The 19,226-nt window shown below is 43.5% G+C and overlaps 1 protein-coding gene across 1 annotated transcript in view; it reads right to left on the bottom strand.

Moving 5' to 3' along the window:
• plxnb2b (plexin b2b) overlaps positions 1-19,226 on the bottom strand; it is a gene marked incomplete at both ends in the record, with an annotated part of 194,558 nt that overhangs the window by 47,786 nt on the left and 127,546 nt on the right. Inside the window, 3 exons of the mRNA XM_080737057.1 lie at positions 1,068-1,247; positions 4,743-4,952; positions 15,269-15,383. Of these exons, the coding sequence (XP_080593183.1) occupies positions 1,068-1,247; positions 4,743-4,952; positions 15,269-15,383 (505 nt within the window). The remainder of the gene's footprint in view (positions 1-1,067; positions 1,248-4,742; positions 4,953-15,268; positions 15,384-19,226) is intronic.

Genomic DNA, 19,226 nt, shown 5'->3' with positions numbered 1-19,226 from the left:
CGATGTCTGCCGCAGATGAATAATATGTGTCCTTATGATTGTGTGTGTGTGTGTGTGTGTGTGTGTGTGTGTGTGTGTGTGTGTGTGTGTGTGTGTGTGTGTGTGTGTGTGTGTGTGTGTGTCCATCTGTCAGTCTTTCATGCCTGCTAAGGCAAAGGCATTCACTCTAGTGAATACTCTAGTACAATTACTCAGGTACTGTAGACACGCCGTTAGCTTGCAGATCTGCTATTTTCAAGGGGGAAAAAAGTCTGAGAGGTTTTGAGAGGTTTCAGTCGTCTTCCTTTTGCACCGTGAGTGAATTTAGATTCCAATACACACTTGTGCTGTGGCTCGCCCGTCCTCGCCTCTACATCCATGTTCTGTGGGCTCTCTGCACTCATCAGCACCCCCAAGAGGGCTCCACAACACACATCTCAGCTCGCCTACCTCTCGTCTCCAATCTCCTCTTCTGCCCTTCAACTCCGATCACCTCCTAACTCTTGCCTGGCCTTCATCATGCCGCTCAGCGCCAGAGCTGAATAAACTTGCCCTTGTGGGCTTTAATATTCTATTCATATAGTTGTTCCACAATTTATATACAGTATATCGTCGTTGGGTGAAAACCTTGTATGTCCAAAACCATTCGTTTTGCATTTATCATTTTAAAAATGATTTAAACTAGTGAAAACAGCCGATCTACAAGCACACAACGCCTCGCACTGCGAGGCGTTGTGTGCTTGTAGATCTGCTGTTTTCACTACTTTTGTGAGAGGGCATTGTATGATGAAGAAGGGCTTTATTTTGCGAATTCTAAGTACTGTACAATTTTGAGGTACAATTTTGAGGTATTTGTACTTTACTTGAGTATTTCCCATTCCCATTACTTTTACTTCTACTCCACTACGCTTTCATCCTTTTACTCACATACTTTTTGGATTCCGGACTTTAACTTATAACAGAGCGTTTCTACATCGCAGCACCAAAACTTTTACTCAAGTACAAAATGGGAGGGACTTTTTCCCACCACCGTGTGTGTCCATCTGTCAGTGCAGTATGCCATTGTTTTTGTGTCAACCCTCTCTTACCAGCAGGTCCAGTGGCTCAGAGCCGGTGTCTCGGCGGTGGCGCTTGGAGCGGGCGTTGGGCGGGGTGGGCGGTGGCTCCAGGAACAGCTTATCGTCCTCCAGGATGGTGACCACGCAGCGCACGTCGCCCACGTACGCCTGGGCCTCCTTGGCGGTCATTGCGGCAGAGAAACCTCGACCCTGCATGCACGGTGAGACGAGACGTTTATTGTCACCATACGGAACATATAACGAGAAAACCTTGTTTAGTGCAGTGGTTCTCAACCTTTTCAGGCCGCGACCCCCAGTAACTGGGGACCCCCCACCCTGACGAGCACTAAGAGTTGGGGCATTACATTTTGTAAACACGGTTCTATTGTGAAAATAGCCGATCTACATGCTCACAACGCCTCGCAACGTTGTGAGCATGTAGACCGGCTATTTTCAGAATTTCTACCTCTAATATTTGACAATTTGTTTAATTTGTCATTTTACTGTAGATGTATTAAGTCCTTAAATTGTCACTTTAGAAATGTGCATATACCCTGGGCCTCTATACACTTAAACTTTATGTTGGTTTGTTTACTGTTGAGTGAGAAAACAATGTTGAACATTAAGTTAATCATCTGGGGACCCCCCAAAATTATTTGGGGACCCCCCAGGGGGTCCCACTCCCAGCCTACAGGTTGAGAACCAATGGTTTAGTGCATCCACTCAAAATCAAATAGAAGCACCAACAAAGAAATACAGATAAAGCGACATACTGTACTTGCTTTGTTTGTTAATTTAGACGGGACACTGCATATTAATGGACAGTGCATAACGACGCAACGCAGATACACCGGATTTGGCAAAGATGCAAATTTACATCCGCAGTCCCCACAGAAGAACATACGAAAACAAAAACAGGCAGACAGTGGAGTATATTACACAGAGAAACAAAGAACAAAGGTACAACGGTATATCTATTTAAGGCCAAGATTAAATCAAGTTCCACTTGGCTTGTGTAGTATTGCACTGGGAAATTAGCAAATTAGCAGTGTTTTAGAGGGATATATATATATATATATATATATATATACAGTATATATATATATATATATATATATAATTGTATACTAAAGTGAGTTGTGTATAAAGGCCAGTATTGCTTTCAAGTAGTACAGGATACGTCGTCAAATAAAGTGCATCATTATGGCATAAACAGTTAGTCTGTCATGGCCAAGTCATCATATTATTTATGTATGCAGTTAGACCACGAGAAGCCATCCACTAGCCGATATTGCACTTGGCATTATAAACAAAGAGAACCGAGTGTGTGTGTTTGTGTGCGTGTGCGCAGATCCACAAGCTCGAACTGCAGCGTAAAGTAACACGTTTCGAGCTTGTAGATCTGCTTTTTAAATTTAAATCTTTTATTTTTAGTTTTTACTTTTTATTTTTAAATCCTGCAAAGTAACAGTTTTTAATCCCTTTTGTATCCGATTTCAAAGCCAAACTGATTTGAGCAGGTTAAGATAGTAGCATTAAATATGTGTGTGATTATTTTATTATCCCTCTCACGCACACGCACACACACACACACACACACACACACACACACACACACACACACACACGCACACACGAACACACACACCTCCTTGACATTCTTCTGAAGGCTGCGCGGCTCAGTGTGACATGTGGTGCAGTGTGTGACAGACAGACATGGACAGTCTTTTAGGCAGATGTTCCTCTTGCCTAATGTCCCCCAAGGAGGATTAATGACAGAGAAAGGAAGCAAAATACCACAGCAATCCATGTCTCTCTTTAAGCTCTGAAGCAGGAGAGAGAGATTGTGTTATTTTTCATATCTCCAATTCGTGAGCCACTTAGCCAACCGTATACTCGCGTACCGCACCAAAGTAAATTAGCGCGACCTAATGCAGAAAAATGGAAGGAGGTAAAGTGAAAGTGAATGAGGTTGCATAATTCAATACTTAAAGAAGGAGTTACAGTAAGTGCTGTAATTTTCTAATCTGATATAGTCGTTCCACAATTTATATATATCGTCGTTGTCGGGTGAAAACCTGTCGGGTGAAAATCCAAAACCGTTCGTTTTGCATTTATCATTTAAAAAAATAATTAAACTAGTGAAAACAGCCGATCTACAAGCACACAACGCCTCGCACCGCGAGGCGTTGTGTGCTTGTAAATCTGCTGTTTTCACTACTTTTGTGCGACGGCCGTGTATGACGAAGCAGGGCTTTAATTTGCGAAAGAACGTACACATTTGAAACTTGGAGATACGCGGGTTCCACCCGACAACGCCGATATATAAAAAAGGTTCTTATCCAATTGATGTTTAGCTCTACCGACATCCTCTACTTAACACATGAAAACCTTCGGAACTGCAGTTCTGCTTTCGAGAGTTTTCACTTTCTTAACCACATTAAAGCCAGAGTACACTCAAAAGAATGTCAAACTTCTTTTATTTATTTTTTGCTTCAGCAGGTCAATAACGACAACATAAACAAACACAGTGCCTTGTCGAAGTTTGTTTCAGCAGCCCCTCCAAGATTTCTTAACAAGCTGAACACCATAAACCGATGCAAATATTGTGTGAAACCAGTGGTGTAAAGTAACTATGTACATTTACTCAAGCACTGCACTTAAGTACAATTTCAAGGTCCTTTTACTTTACTGGAGTATTTCCAAATTCCTATACTTTTACTTCTACTCCACTACATCTCAGAGAGACAAATATTTCACTTTTACGCCACTAAACGTTGTAGATTTAGATTTTGTTACAAAACATCCATTAACCACTACAGCTCTATTTAAACTATTTGAAAATAGAAAATCCACAAGCAGTACCATCGCTTGTAGAGCTGCTATTTTCAAATATCTGTATACATTTTAGACATGATCATTTGAAACAGGGAATTCAGCATAACGAGCACTTTTACTTTTGCTACATTCAGTAAATATTGATGCCGGACTTTTACTTGCAACAGAGTATTTCATCATTGATACTTTTACTTTAGTAACAGATGTGAGTACTCCTTCCACCAGTGGTGCGCAACTAGTCAGAACAAGTCTGCTTTATGTCCTTTTATTTCTGCAATCTGCCAGAAACATACTGTACCAATGTGGACAGTTCTGAAGTTTTGAAGGTTGCCTGAGGAGATTATGGAGTGGAGTATAAACCTCCATAATCCCCTCTGTGAAACACTATACAAACAAGCAGATGGCAATTAATTCTTGAAGAGAGATAGCACGCACGCACGCACGCACATTGTCAATTGCAATGTGAGAACTGGGGAAATCATGACAAAGCACGTCGGAGGTTGTGATGTAAACAAAGAGTGGAGATCTGTGGTAAAAAGTCACGGTTCCAGCACTCTGGTTACCAAACTTTTAAGCCTGTTTAAGCCCAAAAAGAGACATTTTAGGTCTTGCCGGGACCCGAACTAGTGAAAACAGCAGATCTACATTACGACTTGGCTATTTTCACTTCTGCTAAAGGTTTTCATGAAGTTCTTTTGATTTGCTTTTTTTTTTTAGAATTTATTTTGAATGTTTGAAATATTGAAAAAAGAAAGAAAACTCCGTCCCACTATTTTTCAATAGCTAAAGTTACTAGGGCCCCTCCACCTTGGGCCCTGGTAACTCAGTCCCACTTTCCTACCCCTTGTGACGCCCCTGACATCTTACGTTGACGCTGATGATGCTGCCCTCGGTGATGACCTTCTTGGTCAGCTCGTAGAACACGGGGTCCGGGTGGTACTGGAAGGGTGTCAGCTCCCTCACCCAGTTCTCCAGGTGGACGCAGGCCCTGAACAGCTGGCCGTCGTAGGAGCGGTTCACCGTGGGAGACAGGAACTGGATCACTGTGTCGTTCTTGCTGTGCGCTTCCTGGCGGTACTGTGGACGGTAGGAGAGACGACATATGGACACTGGAATCAGTGGTGTAAAGCAGTGGTCCTCAACCTTTTCAGGGCCGCGACCCCCAAAATAACCAAATTTAATTGGGGACCCCCCATCCTGACGAGCACTAAGAGTTGTATAACACGGTTCTATTGTGAAACTAACCGATCTACATGCTCACAACGCCTCGCAACGCGAGTCATTGTGAGCATGTAGATAGGCTATTTTCACAATTTCTGCCTCTAATATTTGTCAATTTGACCAATGTTTAATTTATAATTTTAGAGGTATTAAAAAGCCCTTAAATTGTCATGTTAGAAACGTCTATACACTTAAACTTCATGTTGGTTTGTTTACTGTTGAGGGAGGAAACACTGTTGCACATTAAGTTAATCATCTGGGGACACCCCAGATGAACCCACAGGTTGAGAACCACTGGTGTAACGTAAGTAAATACATCTACTTAAGTACTGCACTTAAGTAAAATATTTTGGTATTTGTACTTTACTTTGTATTTCCAATTTTCAATACTAATTTGGGGTTGAATTGGAGTGTGGGAGTGGCTAGCTTTGGGAGAGATGTTGTCTGGTCTGTATGGATGGATGTTTTGTTTTGTCTTGTTTAAGGACCTTTTAGACATTTGTAATACCTAAGAAAATATAAATAAAAGACCAAAACTGCATCAAAAGTTATCAACTATAAAAACTGGTCAAACATTGGCCAAATTGACTATAGTAAAAGAGGCACAAATTGTGAAAATGGCAGATCTACAAGCTCGAAACGCCTTATGTTCCGAGGCGTTGTGAGCTTGTAGATCTGCTATTTTCACAATATTTATCGGTGGAACAGACTCCTAATTCCAATTGCTTGTCAGGGTGGGGTCCCCATGCAGTTCAAATAGTATTTTTTGGGGGGTCACAGCCTGAAAAGGTACACATTTAATTTAAAAAGTAAATGAAAGGATGACACAAAAAGCCAGACATGAGGGCTTGTTTCCAGTTTTATAATAATCAATCGAACTGAGCATTTTTTGCCTGCCTATTTTTTGGGTGGAAAGTTGCACTTGATCATGAAGTTGATAAAAAGAAAATAGCTTTGTTGTTGCGACCGTCAGGTCGCATTTACTATCAAAACCTCCACCGGCTGTCTGTCAGTCCGTCCGTCAGTCTGTCTGTCACGTCACACTTTTGCCCTACTCATATCTCCGCCATCGTTGCCCCTATCCATGTGAATTTGAGCAGTGATAGCTGAGTGGTTAGTGTCCACACCTAGGACTCCGGAGGCCCCAGAGGTCGCAGGTACGATCCCCCGCTCCAGCTATCACTGCTCCCCTCTCCCCCGCGCTCCTTGTGAGCAGCACTGGGTTCAGCTGGGTTAAGCTGGAGAAAAAAAGCAGCTGGGTTGGGCTGCGATACTGAATTTCCCTCGCGGGATGATGAAGGTATTCATTATCATTATCATTATTAAATATTCAACACACACTCCTTGCCTGCCAAACCACAACCTTCAGGACCCCCGGACCTCCATGGACCCCCAGGGACCCCCTGCCACCGCCGCCAAATAGTGCAAAAATGACCAAATCAACACCCCAACTGGGCTGCTCACGGGGAATTCCCGGGGACCACCGACTCCTGCTGCTCCAACAGTCCTTCACCTTCATTGGTTTAACTTTGCCCCGCCCCCTCCCCTCATTGCCCAAAACTATATTTGGCTTTACTCATCAACCGTTTGTCGTACAAACCTGTGGGTGGTGTCAATTGACTTGATTAAGAGTCCTTAACCTTAATTGGTTTAACTTTGCCCCACCCCCTCCTCTGATTGGCCCAAACTTTATTTGGCTTTACTCATCAACCGTTTGTCCTACAAACTTGTCGCTGGTGTCAATTGACTTGATTAAGAGTCCTTCACCTTAATTGGTTTAACTTAGCCCCGCCCCCTCCTCTGATTGGCCCAAACTTTATTTGGCTTTATTCATCAACCGTTTGTACTACACACTTGTCGGTGGTGTCAATTAACTTCATTAACAGTCCTTCACCTTAATTGGTTTAACTTTGCCCCACCCCCTCCTCTGATTGGCCGAAACTTTATTTGGCTTTACTCATCAACCGTTTGTCGTACAAACTTGTGGGTGGAACCAATGCCACTAACAGGCCTCTTTGTGTATACTGTGAACTGACGGTCGCTTATCTCCCGATTAGGGAGTCTTACTGGTAGTAAGCTACTTTTGACATGTAGCTTGTAGCTTGCTTTGCTACATTTTCTGTGGGTAGCTTCGTTGTAGCTTAAGCTATATTTCATCAAGAGTAGCTTGTAGCTTAGCTTACTACGTTTTCCAAGTAGCTTGCCCATCACTGAGCACACCCACATAGTACTGCACAGAGTGAAGGAACCCCTTGAGTATATCTGCCTGAACTAACCTCGCAGGCTAAGTATCATAAATAAATCAAGGAAACAGATTTTTGCTTATCATACAGTATGAACCACATTCCTAGTTGGTTTGAAATGCAATTCAGATCACGCCTTAATATACTTAATAAACTTGACCTGTCAGTGCACAAGAAACTCCAACCAGGAGACGGAGAGAAGCTTATGAGCTTGACCAGCCAGGGTCTTTAGAGATACATTTATCGACTGGCTGCTAGTTTTGTAGCAGACCCACGTCTTTCCAAGCACCTTGCCCGCAGGGACTTAAAAGTGGAGTTTTGTAAAAAGCAAAGCCTGATTTATACTTAGCCGCGTCCCGGTGTCGCGCTCTGCGACGCATTGTGAGCTTGTAGATCCTCTATTTTTAATGCACGGCACAGCTTGTGGATCTGCCATTTTCTTTTTATGAGACACTGTAGTATGATCAAGTAGGGCATTCATTACGAATAAAACACGAAATGTTAAAATATTGGAGACTGCAACGATATATAAACATTTTAAAAGGATTTTTATGTTGTACTGTATCCACAAACACACACACAACAAACACAGGACAAACACGCTGAGCTAACAAAAACAGCTCACACAGACAACAAACATTATAATCCCACCCCATACAGGACCACATGCGCATCCCAAATAGATTAGAGAAACAAAAGAAGAGAACAAAAGATGAAGAAAATGATAATACAAGTAGGAAAGTGCCAGAGCGGCGTTGCCTATCCAGGGCTCGCAAAAATGTGGAAGGCTGCAGTGGCCAATTGGAATGGCTTCTACCAGTGGTCCGGGGACCACCAGTGGTCCTTGAGGTGGTCCCCAGCTAAATGATGCAGAGTTGCTAACAAAATGGACCCTTATAGATCTTTAACTCGAGAGTGTAAAATGAAACCAAATATGCTCTCAAGAGTAACATTTTTGTTAAAACATCTGAATTACTTAATTTAAAAGAAGTCAACACAAAACTCATTTTCTGCTATCCCCGTCGAAACCGGAGATTTCCCGCTGTACCGCGCTGCCATGCCCGTAGATCCCGGAAATGTAATTACCTTTAATCATTATGAAACGATTAAAAGTATGATCGCTGTATATAGCCGATTCTGACTCTTTAGGCCCGCCTCCTAACTGTATCCGGCCGTATTTCCTGTTTTGACCGGATCTAGGTTTCCGTATCCGGTCTAAGGCTGCGTCATAGCTCCGATCCCATAGCTTTCCATTGTAAACAAGGAAGCTGCCTGGACGGGCATAACATGGTCTTTTTTCACGCAGATTTTTTTATTTGAAAGCTGTTTGATTCTTTTACCCGCCTGGCATATGATCTGCGCACATATCGTCTGCTATGTGCGCGACGTGCCCTCGCAGGAACATAGCGCACAGCTAGGCGTTTTTTTCTGTAAACAGCGGCAGATACAGCCTAACAACAGATATTTCTTTTTCCAATGGGATTGTTTTTTTCGAAAGCTGTGGTCCGGTCTGCAACGCTGGTACATGTTACATGCACAGATCGTGTGCGATGCATGCACATGCCCACGTTAAAAGGTAAGGACAATTTGGCAGTTGCTGAGTTCAGGCTATGTTTAAAATGGCAGAGAAAAAGTTAAGAGAACTAGAAGCTCGGGCGGCCAAGCATCTAGTCGGGGAGCGGCCTACTCGGGAACGATGTAAATAGTGAAGGAATGCCCCACCCTTTAATGCAAACCCCATTATACCTGTTGTCATAGGACCCGTTTTGACCATCTGTTTGCCTGTGTGCATTTATGCCCATATATGGAGATACAGTATCTGTATCTGTATCTGTCTGTCTGCGTCCATTTTATGCCCATATATGGAGATCTCTGTATCTGAATGTCTGTGTCCCTTTATGCCGATTATGGAGATCTCTGTATCTGCCTGTGCCTCTGACTGTGTCCCTTTTGTGCCCTTGAGTCAGCTGACTCATATGGCGTACGTGATGTTAGATATTGTCCCTTTTCAAGGTATAGCTAGCTTTCTACCACTTTTTCTAGTCACGTGTTCAAATACTGGATTCTGATTGGCTAAATTCCGGAGGTTATGAGAGGACAACTGCCGCAAAGTTGTGTGTCCGAGATCAATGCGCCTCAGTGTACATCCGGGGACTTTCCCCCAACCAACAAATGAAGGTCGCAGCGGTCCTATGTTTACTAACGTGCGTACTATCGTCGCCGATTTATTTGGATCCAATGCAATCCGCCAACTTTAAAGCCCCTTTTCTCTGAACCTATGCCTTTCTGGAAGCGAACAGCCTCTATTTACGGCCGGAACGGTGCTTTTAACTGACGTTAGCTTAGCTGTAAGCTAGACGCATGGATTAGTATGGAGTTGGCGCCATCTGTTGGTGAGTAGAAGATGTTGTTGGTGGAACTATCTGCTGTCTCGCGGAAGTTTTATAGGCAATAATGATTGTAACTTAAGATCCTTGCAAGTTACAACTATGTGTTTTCTTTCATGTATAAGGGAAAAAGTGGTAGAAAAGCTATTTACCACTCGGGGTCGGACATTATGCTCTCATAATGTCCTGAGTGATGGTGTTATCGGACTCGGCTGCGCCTCGTCCGATAACACCATCACTGCGGACATTATGAGAGCATAATGTCCTCTCACTCGGGGTAAATTGCTTACATCTCTGGTAAACCGATACTTGCCATTGACAGTGCATTGTTGTACTGTCTTGCACGCATCACACATTTCTGATCAAGAAAAAGGTCCACAATAGCTTGTGGAGGCTTTGGTGGGATTGAGCCTGGTTTGTGATTTTCGGGGTCATAAATGTAAGGTCAATCTTCCCGGAGTTGCAGCAGAAACCCATTATCTCCTCTTTCCATACAAAGGCACTACAATGTGAGCATTTGGGACATAGAGACAGTGAGGTGTTGCTCAGCGTGTGTCTGTAATCAACATGTAGGTCCTCTTGAAGCTAATGTGCTGTGATGTTCATATGATTCGATCATAAACTGCAATTTATGTGAAACGTCTATGACGTCTGGCATCATGCAATCCCCTTTATGACCATAATGGAGATACCTGATGTCATCAATAGTCACACTTGCAAATTAATTCTGTCCTTGTCCCTTTTATACCCATATATGGAGATCCCTGATACCCATATATGGAGATCCATGTATATGGAAAACCAAAACCCAAAACGTGGCTTACCGATAACAAACTGTCACTTCACTTTGGTAAAACAGAATCCATTCTTTTTGGGACCAGCCAATCTCTAAGAGAGATAAATGTAAACAACTTCAAGATCAAAGTTGATGACACAGTAATCTGTTAGCAAGGAAGAGATTACCTATTTAGGCTGTATTCTGGATAAATACCTGTCTGGGGATAGCATGGAAAAAATGGTGATAAGAAAAGTAAAGCAAAGAACGAGATTCCTGGGTAGAATGTCCGCTTTTATCAACAAAAGTGCCCTCAGAACTCTTGCTAGGGCCCTCATTCAATCCCTCTATGACTATGCCTGCACCTCCTGGTACTCCAACACCAAAATGCCATTGCCCTGCTTCATCATACAACACAAAAGTAGTGAAAACAGCAGATCTACAAGCACACAACGCCTCGCACCGTGAGGCGTTGTGTGCTTGTTGCTGTTTTCACTAGGTAAAATCATTTTTTAAATGATTGTATGAGGTACAAAACGAACGGTTTCGGAGATACAGGGTTTCCACCCGACAGCAACGATATAAAATATGGATAAAGTGGCTCCAATGATGCGATACTAAATTAACTAATATTCCTGGGGAACCCCTGGAACCCACCCGAGGACCCCTGGGCACTTTGAGAACCACTGTTTTATTGTGTGTGGGTTTATTTTATTATTGATTTGTGCTCTTTCTTTTACTGTGCTTTTGTGTCTTATTTGCTTTTAAACTTGATTGACCCTCCCCTATTTCCCCCTTTCCCTCGGAAAGGCCTTTCGCCTCTTGCCAGGCCAGAGCAATTGTAAATAAGAATTGAATCGTCTTGCCTGGTTTACTAAAGGTTAAACAAAAATAAAATGCAAACACACACACCCACCCACACACACACACACACACACACACACACACACACACACACACACACACACACACACACACACACACACACACACACACACACACACACACACACACACACACACACACACACACACACACACACACACACACCCCGGGGCCACGGATACGGCTGACAGAAGTAGGAAAATGTTTTGGCTACAGTCTGTCAATGGACTAATGTATTCTGTGGGAGGAATAAAAACACCTTAAATCGCAATCTCGGGGCGTAAACACTTTAGCAGATCAAAAGGAAGAAGGACTCAGGTTGCTTATGGATTCAAGCCAATGAGTGGAAGCAAAGGGCAGCGCATACTCTAGTCTGTGTGTGTGTGTGCGTGTGTGTGCGTGTGTGTGTGTGTGTGTGTGTGCGTGTGTGTGTGTGTGTGTGTGTGTGTGTGTGTGTGTGTGTGTGTGTGTGTGTGTGCGTGCGTGCGTGCATGCGTGCGTGCGTGTGCGTGTGTACGTGCGTGCGTGTGTGTGCGTGCGTGTGTGAAATGACCCTACAAGTATAGTAGAATTTGAGAAATAGACTCAAATAGACATTGATGGAGGACCATTTCTTTCCTGAAGACAGGTTTATGATGAGGGAAATAAAATGCTGGATTCATGTCAAATGTATATTTTCAGACATTTAAAGTTATACTATGTAACTTTTTTTATAAAACATATGTTAAAATTGTCCCAACTATTAAATCGCTAAAGTTTTAGAACCCCCACTCCGTTAATTTCAGCCCCAAAAGCCTTTTCTTTATATGTTTTCTACATAGCTGTGACAGGGGCTGTATTTCCCGGCAAAATGATGTCATCTCCCACATGATACACTACCGGCCAATCACAGCGCGGATCATACACCACCGGCCAATCACAGCGAGTCTTGCTGTCTCTAAGGGAAGTAGTTTCCCTCAGCAACTGTGTTTACATTGGTGAAGGAATCTTGCCTGCTACTCCCTCAATCCTGGTCTAAAAATGACGGGAGACGGCTCTACGGATGCGTATCGGCGAGGCGGAGGTGCTCGCGGCGGCCGCGGTGGTCCGCGGACCCCCGTTCCGCTGGTCCGCGGCGACTCCGGCCGAAAAAAGCAATACCGCTACTGACCACTAGTTGAGCAGCTTCCACAGTACAGCTTTAACTAGCCTGATTTCAGACTCTGGGCGGGTCTATGGGCAGGCAAACATTTAACAACATTAAACCCTCGTGACCTTTGGCTCGGTACTTGGTCCGCTCCTTTTCCCTGCACACCAAACCTCTTTGTCGGAAATAGCTGATCTATTATTTATAGGCCTATGTTCCAGGTTAGGGGTTAGGGTTAGACAGCTATATCAAATAATAGCCAATCTACATCGACATGATGTTGGGGGCTTTTAGATCAGCTATTTGAAACATTCAAAAATGTTTTTCAAATAGTAAAACAATGCCAAGAGAAAGTTTAGGGATAAGGGGTAAAGCATGGACGAAAACAGAGCATAGTCTTCATTATCGTCGTTGTCGGGTGGAAACCTTGTATCTCCACGTTTCATCTGTCCGTTCTTTCACAAAGTAAAGCCGTGCTTCATCACACAAGGCCTTCGCACAAAAGTAGTGAAAACAGCAGATCTGCAAGCACACAACGTCTCGATAAATGCAAAACGAACGGTTTTGCACATACAAGGTTTTCACCCGACAACGACGTCATACTTAGTTGTATGGCGACGTCACACGGCTTGTGGCCCTGCAATTTGTTCAGCTATCCTTCAGCTGTTTTCACGCTCGATGTCCTCGCAAGTGCAGCAACACAGTACAAACGAGTGTATGTGTGCGCGCGCTTGTGTGTGCACGTGCGTGCGTGCGGTCCGTGCACTGAAACGTAACCCTTCCATCCTAGTAGTGGAAGCAATTCTGTGGAGGCACAAGAGAGGCAGATCGATACACGGAGAGATAGCGCTGGCTTGTCAGCTGGCTGTTGAAGGAGAACGGCAACACGAAGAAGGGAACAAAATCCTCTGTGACGAAGAAGGGATCATATCACAGATAATACTGTGTTCCAGAGGAGAGGAGGGGGATGGGCTTGAAGAATATATCGTCGTTGTCGGGTGGAAACCTTGTATGTCCAAGACCGTTCGTTTTGTATTTATCATTTTAAAAATGAACTAAACTAGTGAAAACAGCAGATCTACAAGCACACAACTGCTTGTAGATCGGCTGTTTTCACTACTTTTGTGCGACAGCCTTGTTTGATGAAGCAGGGCTTTACCTTGCAAAAAAACGTACAAACTTGAAACTTGGAGATACGAGGTTTCTGCCCGACAGTGACGATATATTGACAACATCCCACGTATGATGATGACGATGATGATTGCGACCGTCAGGTCGCAGTTACTATCAAAACCTCCACCGGCTGTCAGTCAGTCTGTCCGTCACGTCACACTTTTTCCCCTACTCATATCACCGCCACCGTTGCCCCTATCCATGCCAAACTTTGCAAATACAGTCCTTGGCTGCCAAACCACAACCTCCACCCCTCATTTCTCACATGCCCCTCTTCTAGCGCCACCATGAGGCCGATTCTTGCAAAACACATTTTTGGACACTGCTCCTACAGATTTAGCCCTAAAGTTTGTATCTCCCGATTTAGGGAGTCTTACTGGTGATAAAAAAAGACAGGGTTGGAGGAGAGAGAGAGAGAAAGGAATGCTTAAAGGACAACTTTGTTTTTTTACAACAAGGGTTCATATTTTAGATTGTAATTAGAGAAAAGAAAAAGTGAGTGTTAAAATGTTTTCATTTGCTTCGTTCTATTGTTTTATCACGTTTACCGTGCTAAAATGTGGGACATGCGTACGCAAGGGGGCATGCATACAAGTGGCTAAATATGTATTTTTAGACACAATAAGCCAGCAGTTTCTTTATTGCTATTTACAGTAACACTTCTAGCCCCATAAGTCACATCCAACCATGAAAGGTTGCGTTTTATCTTGGGAATGGGCTTATCCTGTGTAAAATTACATATTTAGCCACTTGTACGCATGCCAGCCAACCACTGAAATAAGAATCTCTAAAACAATAGAAAGAAGTAAATGAAGTATTCTTTCATTACAATCTAAAATATGAACCCTTGTTGTAAAAAACTAAAGTTGTCCTTTAACTCATTTAGTGCCACCCCTTTCACCACTAGAGGGCGCCCAGTGGCCAGAGAAAATCCCATAGAGATATGCTGGTATATGCAGAAGCCCTGCAGCCATGACTTGCCTGAACACTTTCCTTTGTGCATGACTGCATGTACAGGAAGAGGATGAAGTTAGCTTGAAGTTAGCTATTGGCTACCAAGCATTTTAGAAGCCTTATTTTCGTCAACTTAGCCATGATTAAACCTTGCACACCTCATGCATGGGAAAAAACAGAGAAGAATGAGCTCTGAAAAATCATTGGAGCGGATTGGAGTGGATTTGTGCAGTTTGTTCACAGCTTTCAAACAAAAAAATCCGATTGGAAATCCGTTCAGGCATTCTTGAGATAATCGCCCTTATGTTTTACATGTAATGTAAACAAAAATGGCTGCCCTGTATGTTAGATGGGGTTGTATGGGGGTGGAACATGCAAAATCGTGATTGAAATCATGTTCACCAGATTTGATGGGGTCCAAAAAAAAAAAAAAAAAATTCAAAAAAATTTTTTTCAAAAAAAAAAAAAAATTTTTTTTTTTTTTTTTTTTTTTTTTTTTTTATCCCGAACTTGTTCGGGATAGGCACCCTGTGATACGATCATATATCCCGAACTAATTCGGGATAGGCACTCAATGAGTTAAGAGGAGGAGGAGGGGAATTGAAAAGAAAGAAAGAAAGACAGGGCACCTGGACAGAAGCCTGTGTGCTGGCGGTGCAGTCCTCTCCCAGGTCCCGGACCGTCAGAAAGGCACTCTGGATGATGTCGAAGCCGGAGCCCGTCACCACGATGGTCCTGCCCCCACTGGAAGACACGCACACGCACACGCACACACACACACACACACACACACACACACACACACACACACACACACACACACACAATCAATTGATGCTCCGTAACCACTATTATTCTCAGTCAGTTCTGATGGAAATAGACATTTCTCAGTGACTCTAGCAGGAGTGATGTCAGACTTCGGTTCTCTGCGCTTGTTAACCACATAGATGAAAATAGGTGATTTATAAGCTCACAACGTGTCACGCTGAGATTCGTTGTTAGCTTGTAGGTCTAAGTCTTTTGAAAATGTTTGAAACACATTATAAAACTAAAGCGGCTAAACACCAATTCTTTACCATAAAAATAGTCCCATGAAAAGTGAGGACCGGTCTATGTGGTTCTCAAAGCGGGGTCTGGGGACGCCCCAGGGGTCCTTGTGGGTTCCAGGGGGTCCCCAGCTAAATTAGTGAATATAGCATAAAAATAAAAAAAATCATCAAAAATAGTTTAACTCTATATACAAACTGTACATTGACTACTTCAAAAGATAGCTGATCTAAAAGCCCACAATCACCCCCAATGCAACACGTTGTGGGCGTGTAGATCGGCCCCAGTCGCCCCCAGGCCACCCACCCCCACCCCCGGCATACCACCTATCAATCCATGCCTTACGTGATTCATTTCCTCCCCCTTGAGAGTTTCTAAATGGTCTTCAAAGAACAACCCGTTTACAAATGGCACCCAGCAGGCATATCTACACAGATTACAGGCAGACAAATATATATGCATATATGCGCAGGCATAGACACAGCAACAAACAGAGGCAGACACGTAGTTAAAATTGAGGGATTACAGACGCCGCTTTTAGATTGCACCTGAGCGAGTTTCCAACGGAAGATGAAAACAAATTGGCTTGGCCCACACCCGGCTAATTTCAAAGTTGTCTGATTTTCCAGCCTGGAAGCTTGATCATTCGCCTGGCGACTGGGTTCCCACTTTTTTTTTTAGCCAATCAGGAGTGTGTCTTTCTTAAAATATTCCAGCTACTCAGAAGCAGACTTTTTAATGAACAAAGGTTTCGTCTAAGACGTGCATCAAGGTTGAGGACAGCATTCATTACTTCCCTCATTTCTTCCACAATAAGTATTCACCCTGGATATTTCTGTCTGTCTTCTCTCTGAGCAAGTTTAATCGCAGCTTACAAACCTACCGTCTATCATCAAAGAACCTGAGTTCCATTTGGATCCAATAAAGTTATCCACAAGCTCTAGTTGGTTCAATACACAGACAGACACACTTAACTTTCATTTGTTTTTATAGTAAGAATAGCAGATCTACAAGCTCACAACAGATGACATTGTGACACGTTGTTGGCTTGTACAGTCTAAAAGTGCAAACTTTTGCACAGATGTAGCTCAGGGCATGCTCTAATGATTTAGCTAGGGCGCCCGAGTCTGCGACATTCGGGGTCGCCACAGCGGCCAAATCAAGTTGGGCTCCCATCGACTTTAGTGATGAAAAGTGATGAGTCAGAGTTTTGTGGGTGCTGTGGTGACCCCGAAGGTCGCCGACTCGGGCGCCCTAGCTAAATCATTAGAGCATGCCCTGAGCTACATCTGTGCAAAATTTTGCACTTTTAGACTGATTAGCACGAGAAAAAAAACCCTAAGGCCTCCGACTAACATGAATACTCACCCATACGTGTATTGTTTTCTGAGGCCATTTCTAGCACAAGGAATGTTTTTTGTGCAAAACAAATGCCTGCAATGGATTCAGCATCATGACAAACCCCTAGTTAGACCCCTCAGATCCTCCTTAAATACCCAGAAAAAAATTATTTTTCTGGGTATTTTCCTCCTGGGTGGATTTCTTGTGTTTCAGGCATTAAGGGGTTAATAATAAAAAATGCTCAATGGATATCACTGGTCATCATCTTGAATCCTTAAGAGGTGACCCCAAGCTACAAGAATCAGTTGAGAAAAAAACTTTTACAGGCGAATCCACGTTCACCCCCACGGCTCCCGGACTTGTATACACACAGACTTGCCTAGTCCCCCTTTAACTTTTGTAGGGGTATCTGTAGTATGTTGTTGCAAAGCAAAGAAACGCAACACAACACAAAGAACAAAGCATCATTTTACTTGGTTTGTTTGGCAGTTGATCACAGACAACAAGATTCATGATTCATGAGGATGATGCCTGCTGATGTCCGTGCCGCCATGGCCCTTCGTCTAACGCTCTCCACTCCTACAACTCTCGAAATCTTTTAGCTTTTAAAATATAGTACGTTATGTCATTTAACTTTCAAGCTTTTGCTGTTGCTTACAATTAATCCTTGAATATACAATACACAGGTCCCTCTTTCATTTTTTAGACCCTCTACTGGAAACTGAAAAAGGCCAGAGGATGACAATTGTTGAACAGGTTCAAACCATTTTTGATCAGACTATTGTGCAGCAGCAGTACAGCGTTTGGGACTGACTGCTAGCAGGCTTTTAGAATCAAGCTAGGCTGTGTGTGACCACCAAAGCGTTTCTTCTTCCCAGATGAAAAAAAAGGAAAAAGCCCAGGCGCTCGGCGTGTGTGTGTGTGTGTGTGTGTGTGTGTGTGTGTGTGTGTGTGTGTGTGTGTGTGTGTGTGTGTGTGTGTGTGTGTGTGTGTGTGTGTGTGTGTAGGCTGCTCCACAGCGCCACTTATTGCAGCTGTTTGTGCTGCACCAAACTGTGCTGCACACATACCGGTAGGGACACCGGACAGGCTGACACCTAAGTGAAATGTAGGAAGCGGCTATCACCGCATAAAAAAAAAGACCAAAAGTCGCTTATAATAAGCATACATGGCGAAAATGTTTAGCAAAGGGGTCTTCAACATTTTCAGGCCAAGGACCCCTTAGTTGAGAGAGAGATGAAGCAGGGACCCCCACAACCTGTTCATAGATTCCATTATAATTTCATCATTTGACAGCACAATCATCATTGTATTTTGGATTCATGTCAATTATTGTTTGTTTTCAGATATTTAACCACTTGAGCCGTAGGGGAAGACCACCCATTTTCAATATTGAACTGTGTCATTAATATACCTTAGAGGAGTTGTGTGGAAATAGAAAAAAAGTTCCCCCCTTCTGTGTTGCCTAGAACTGGAGGATTGATTTTGGGGTTTGTATTGTAAAGTACAATGTGTGATGTCATCAAGTTGTACTTTACAATACAAAACCCAAAATCAATCCTCCAGTTCTAGGCAACACAGAAGGGCGGGAACTTTTTTTTCTATTTCCACACAACTCCTCTAAGGTATATTGATGACATAGTTCAATATTGAAAATGGGTGGTCTTCCCCTTTATTTTTATTTTTATTTTTTTTTATTTTTTATTTTTTTTTATCCCACGATTTTTGTAACCCATTTTTTTTTCACCCGGTGCCAATTGCCTAAGCTGTGATCCTGGGCTCTACTCTCCCTCTGCCAACCTGGGGAGGGCCCCGAACTGAGCTCATGCTTCCTTCAATGCATGAGGAGTGAGCAGGCCGCTTCTTATCACCTGACAGGGGGAGCTTCCCCGGTTGGACGTAGCGCGTGGAAGGAACACGTTATTCCAACCAGTTCCATTCCCCTCCATCAGGCGCCCCGGCTGGCCAGGGGGAGGCTTTATAGAGACCAGGATTACTGCATGTTTTTGTGAGGGTATCTACCCTAGGAGACACGGGGAGAACATGCAAACTCCACACAGAAAGGCCCTTTTGCCAACCCCACCTAGGGTGTGGGCACTGATGACACGGAGGAGGGAACACGCCCCCAGCACCCACAGTGTCCCCCGGCAGGAATCGAACCCAGGACCTTCTAGCTGTGAGGCGACAGCACTACTGACT

The sequence above is a fragment of the Nannobrachium achirus genome (genome assembly GCF_963921795.1).
Source record: "Nannobrachium achirus genome assembly, chromosome: 11".
Taxonomy (NCBI): Eukaryota; Metazoa; Chordata; class Actinopteri; order Myctophiformes; family Myctophidae; genus Nannobrachium; species Nannobrachium achirus.
Note: the sequence above shows the minus strand (reverse complement) of the source record. Positions and strands in the feature narration are given on the sequence as shown.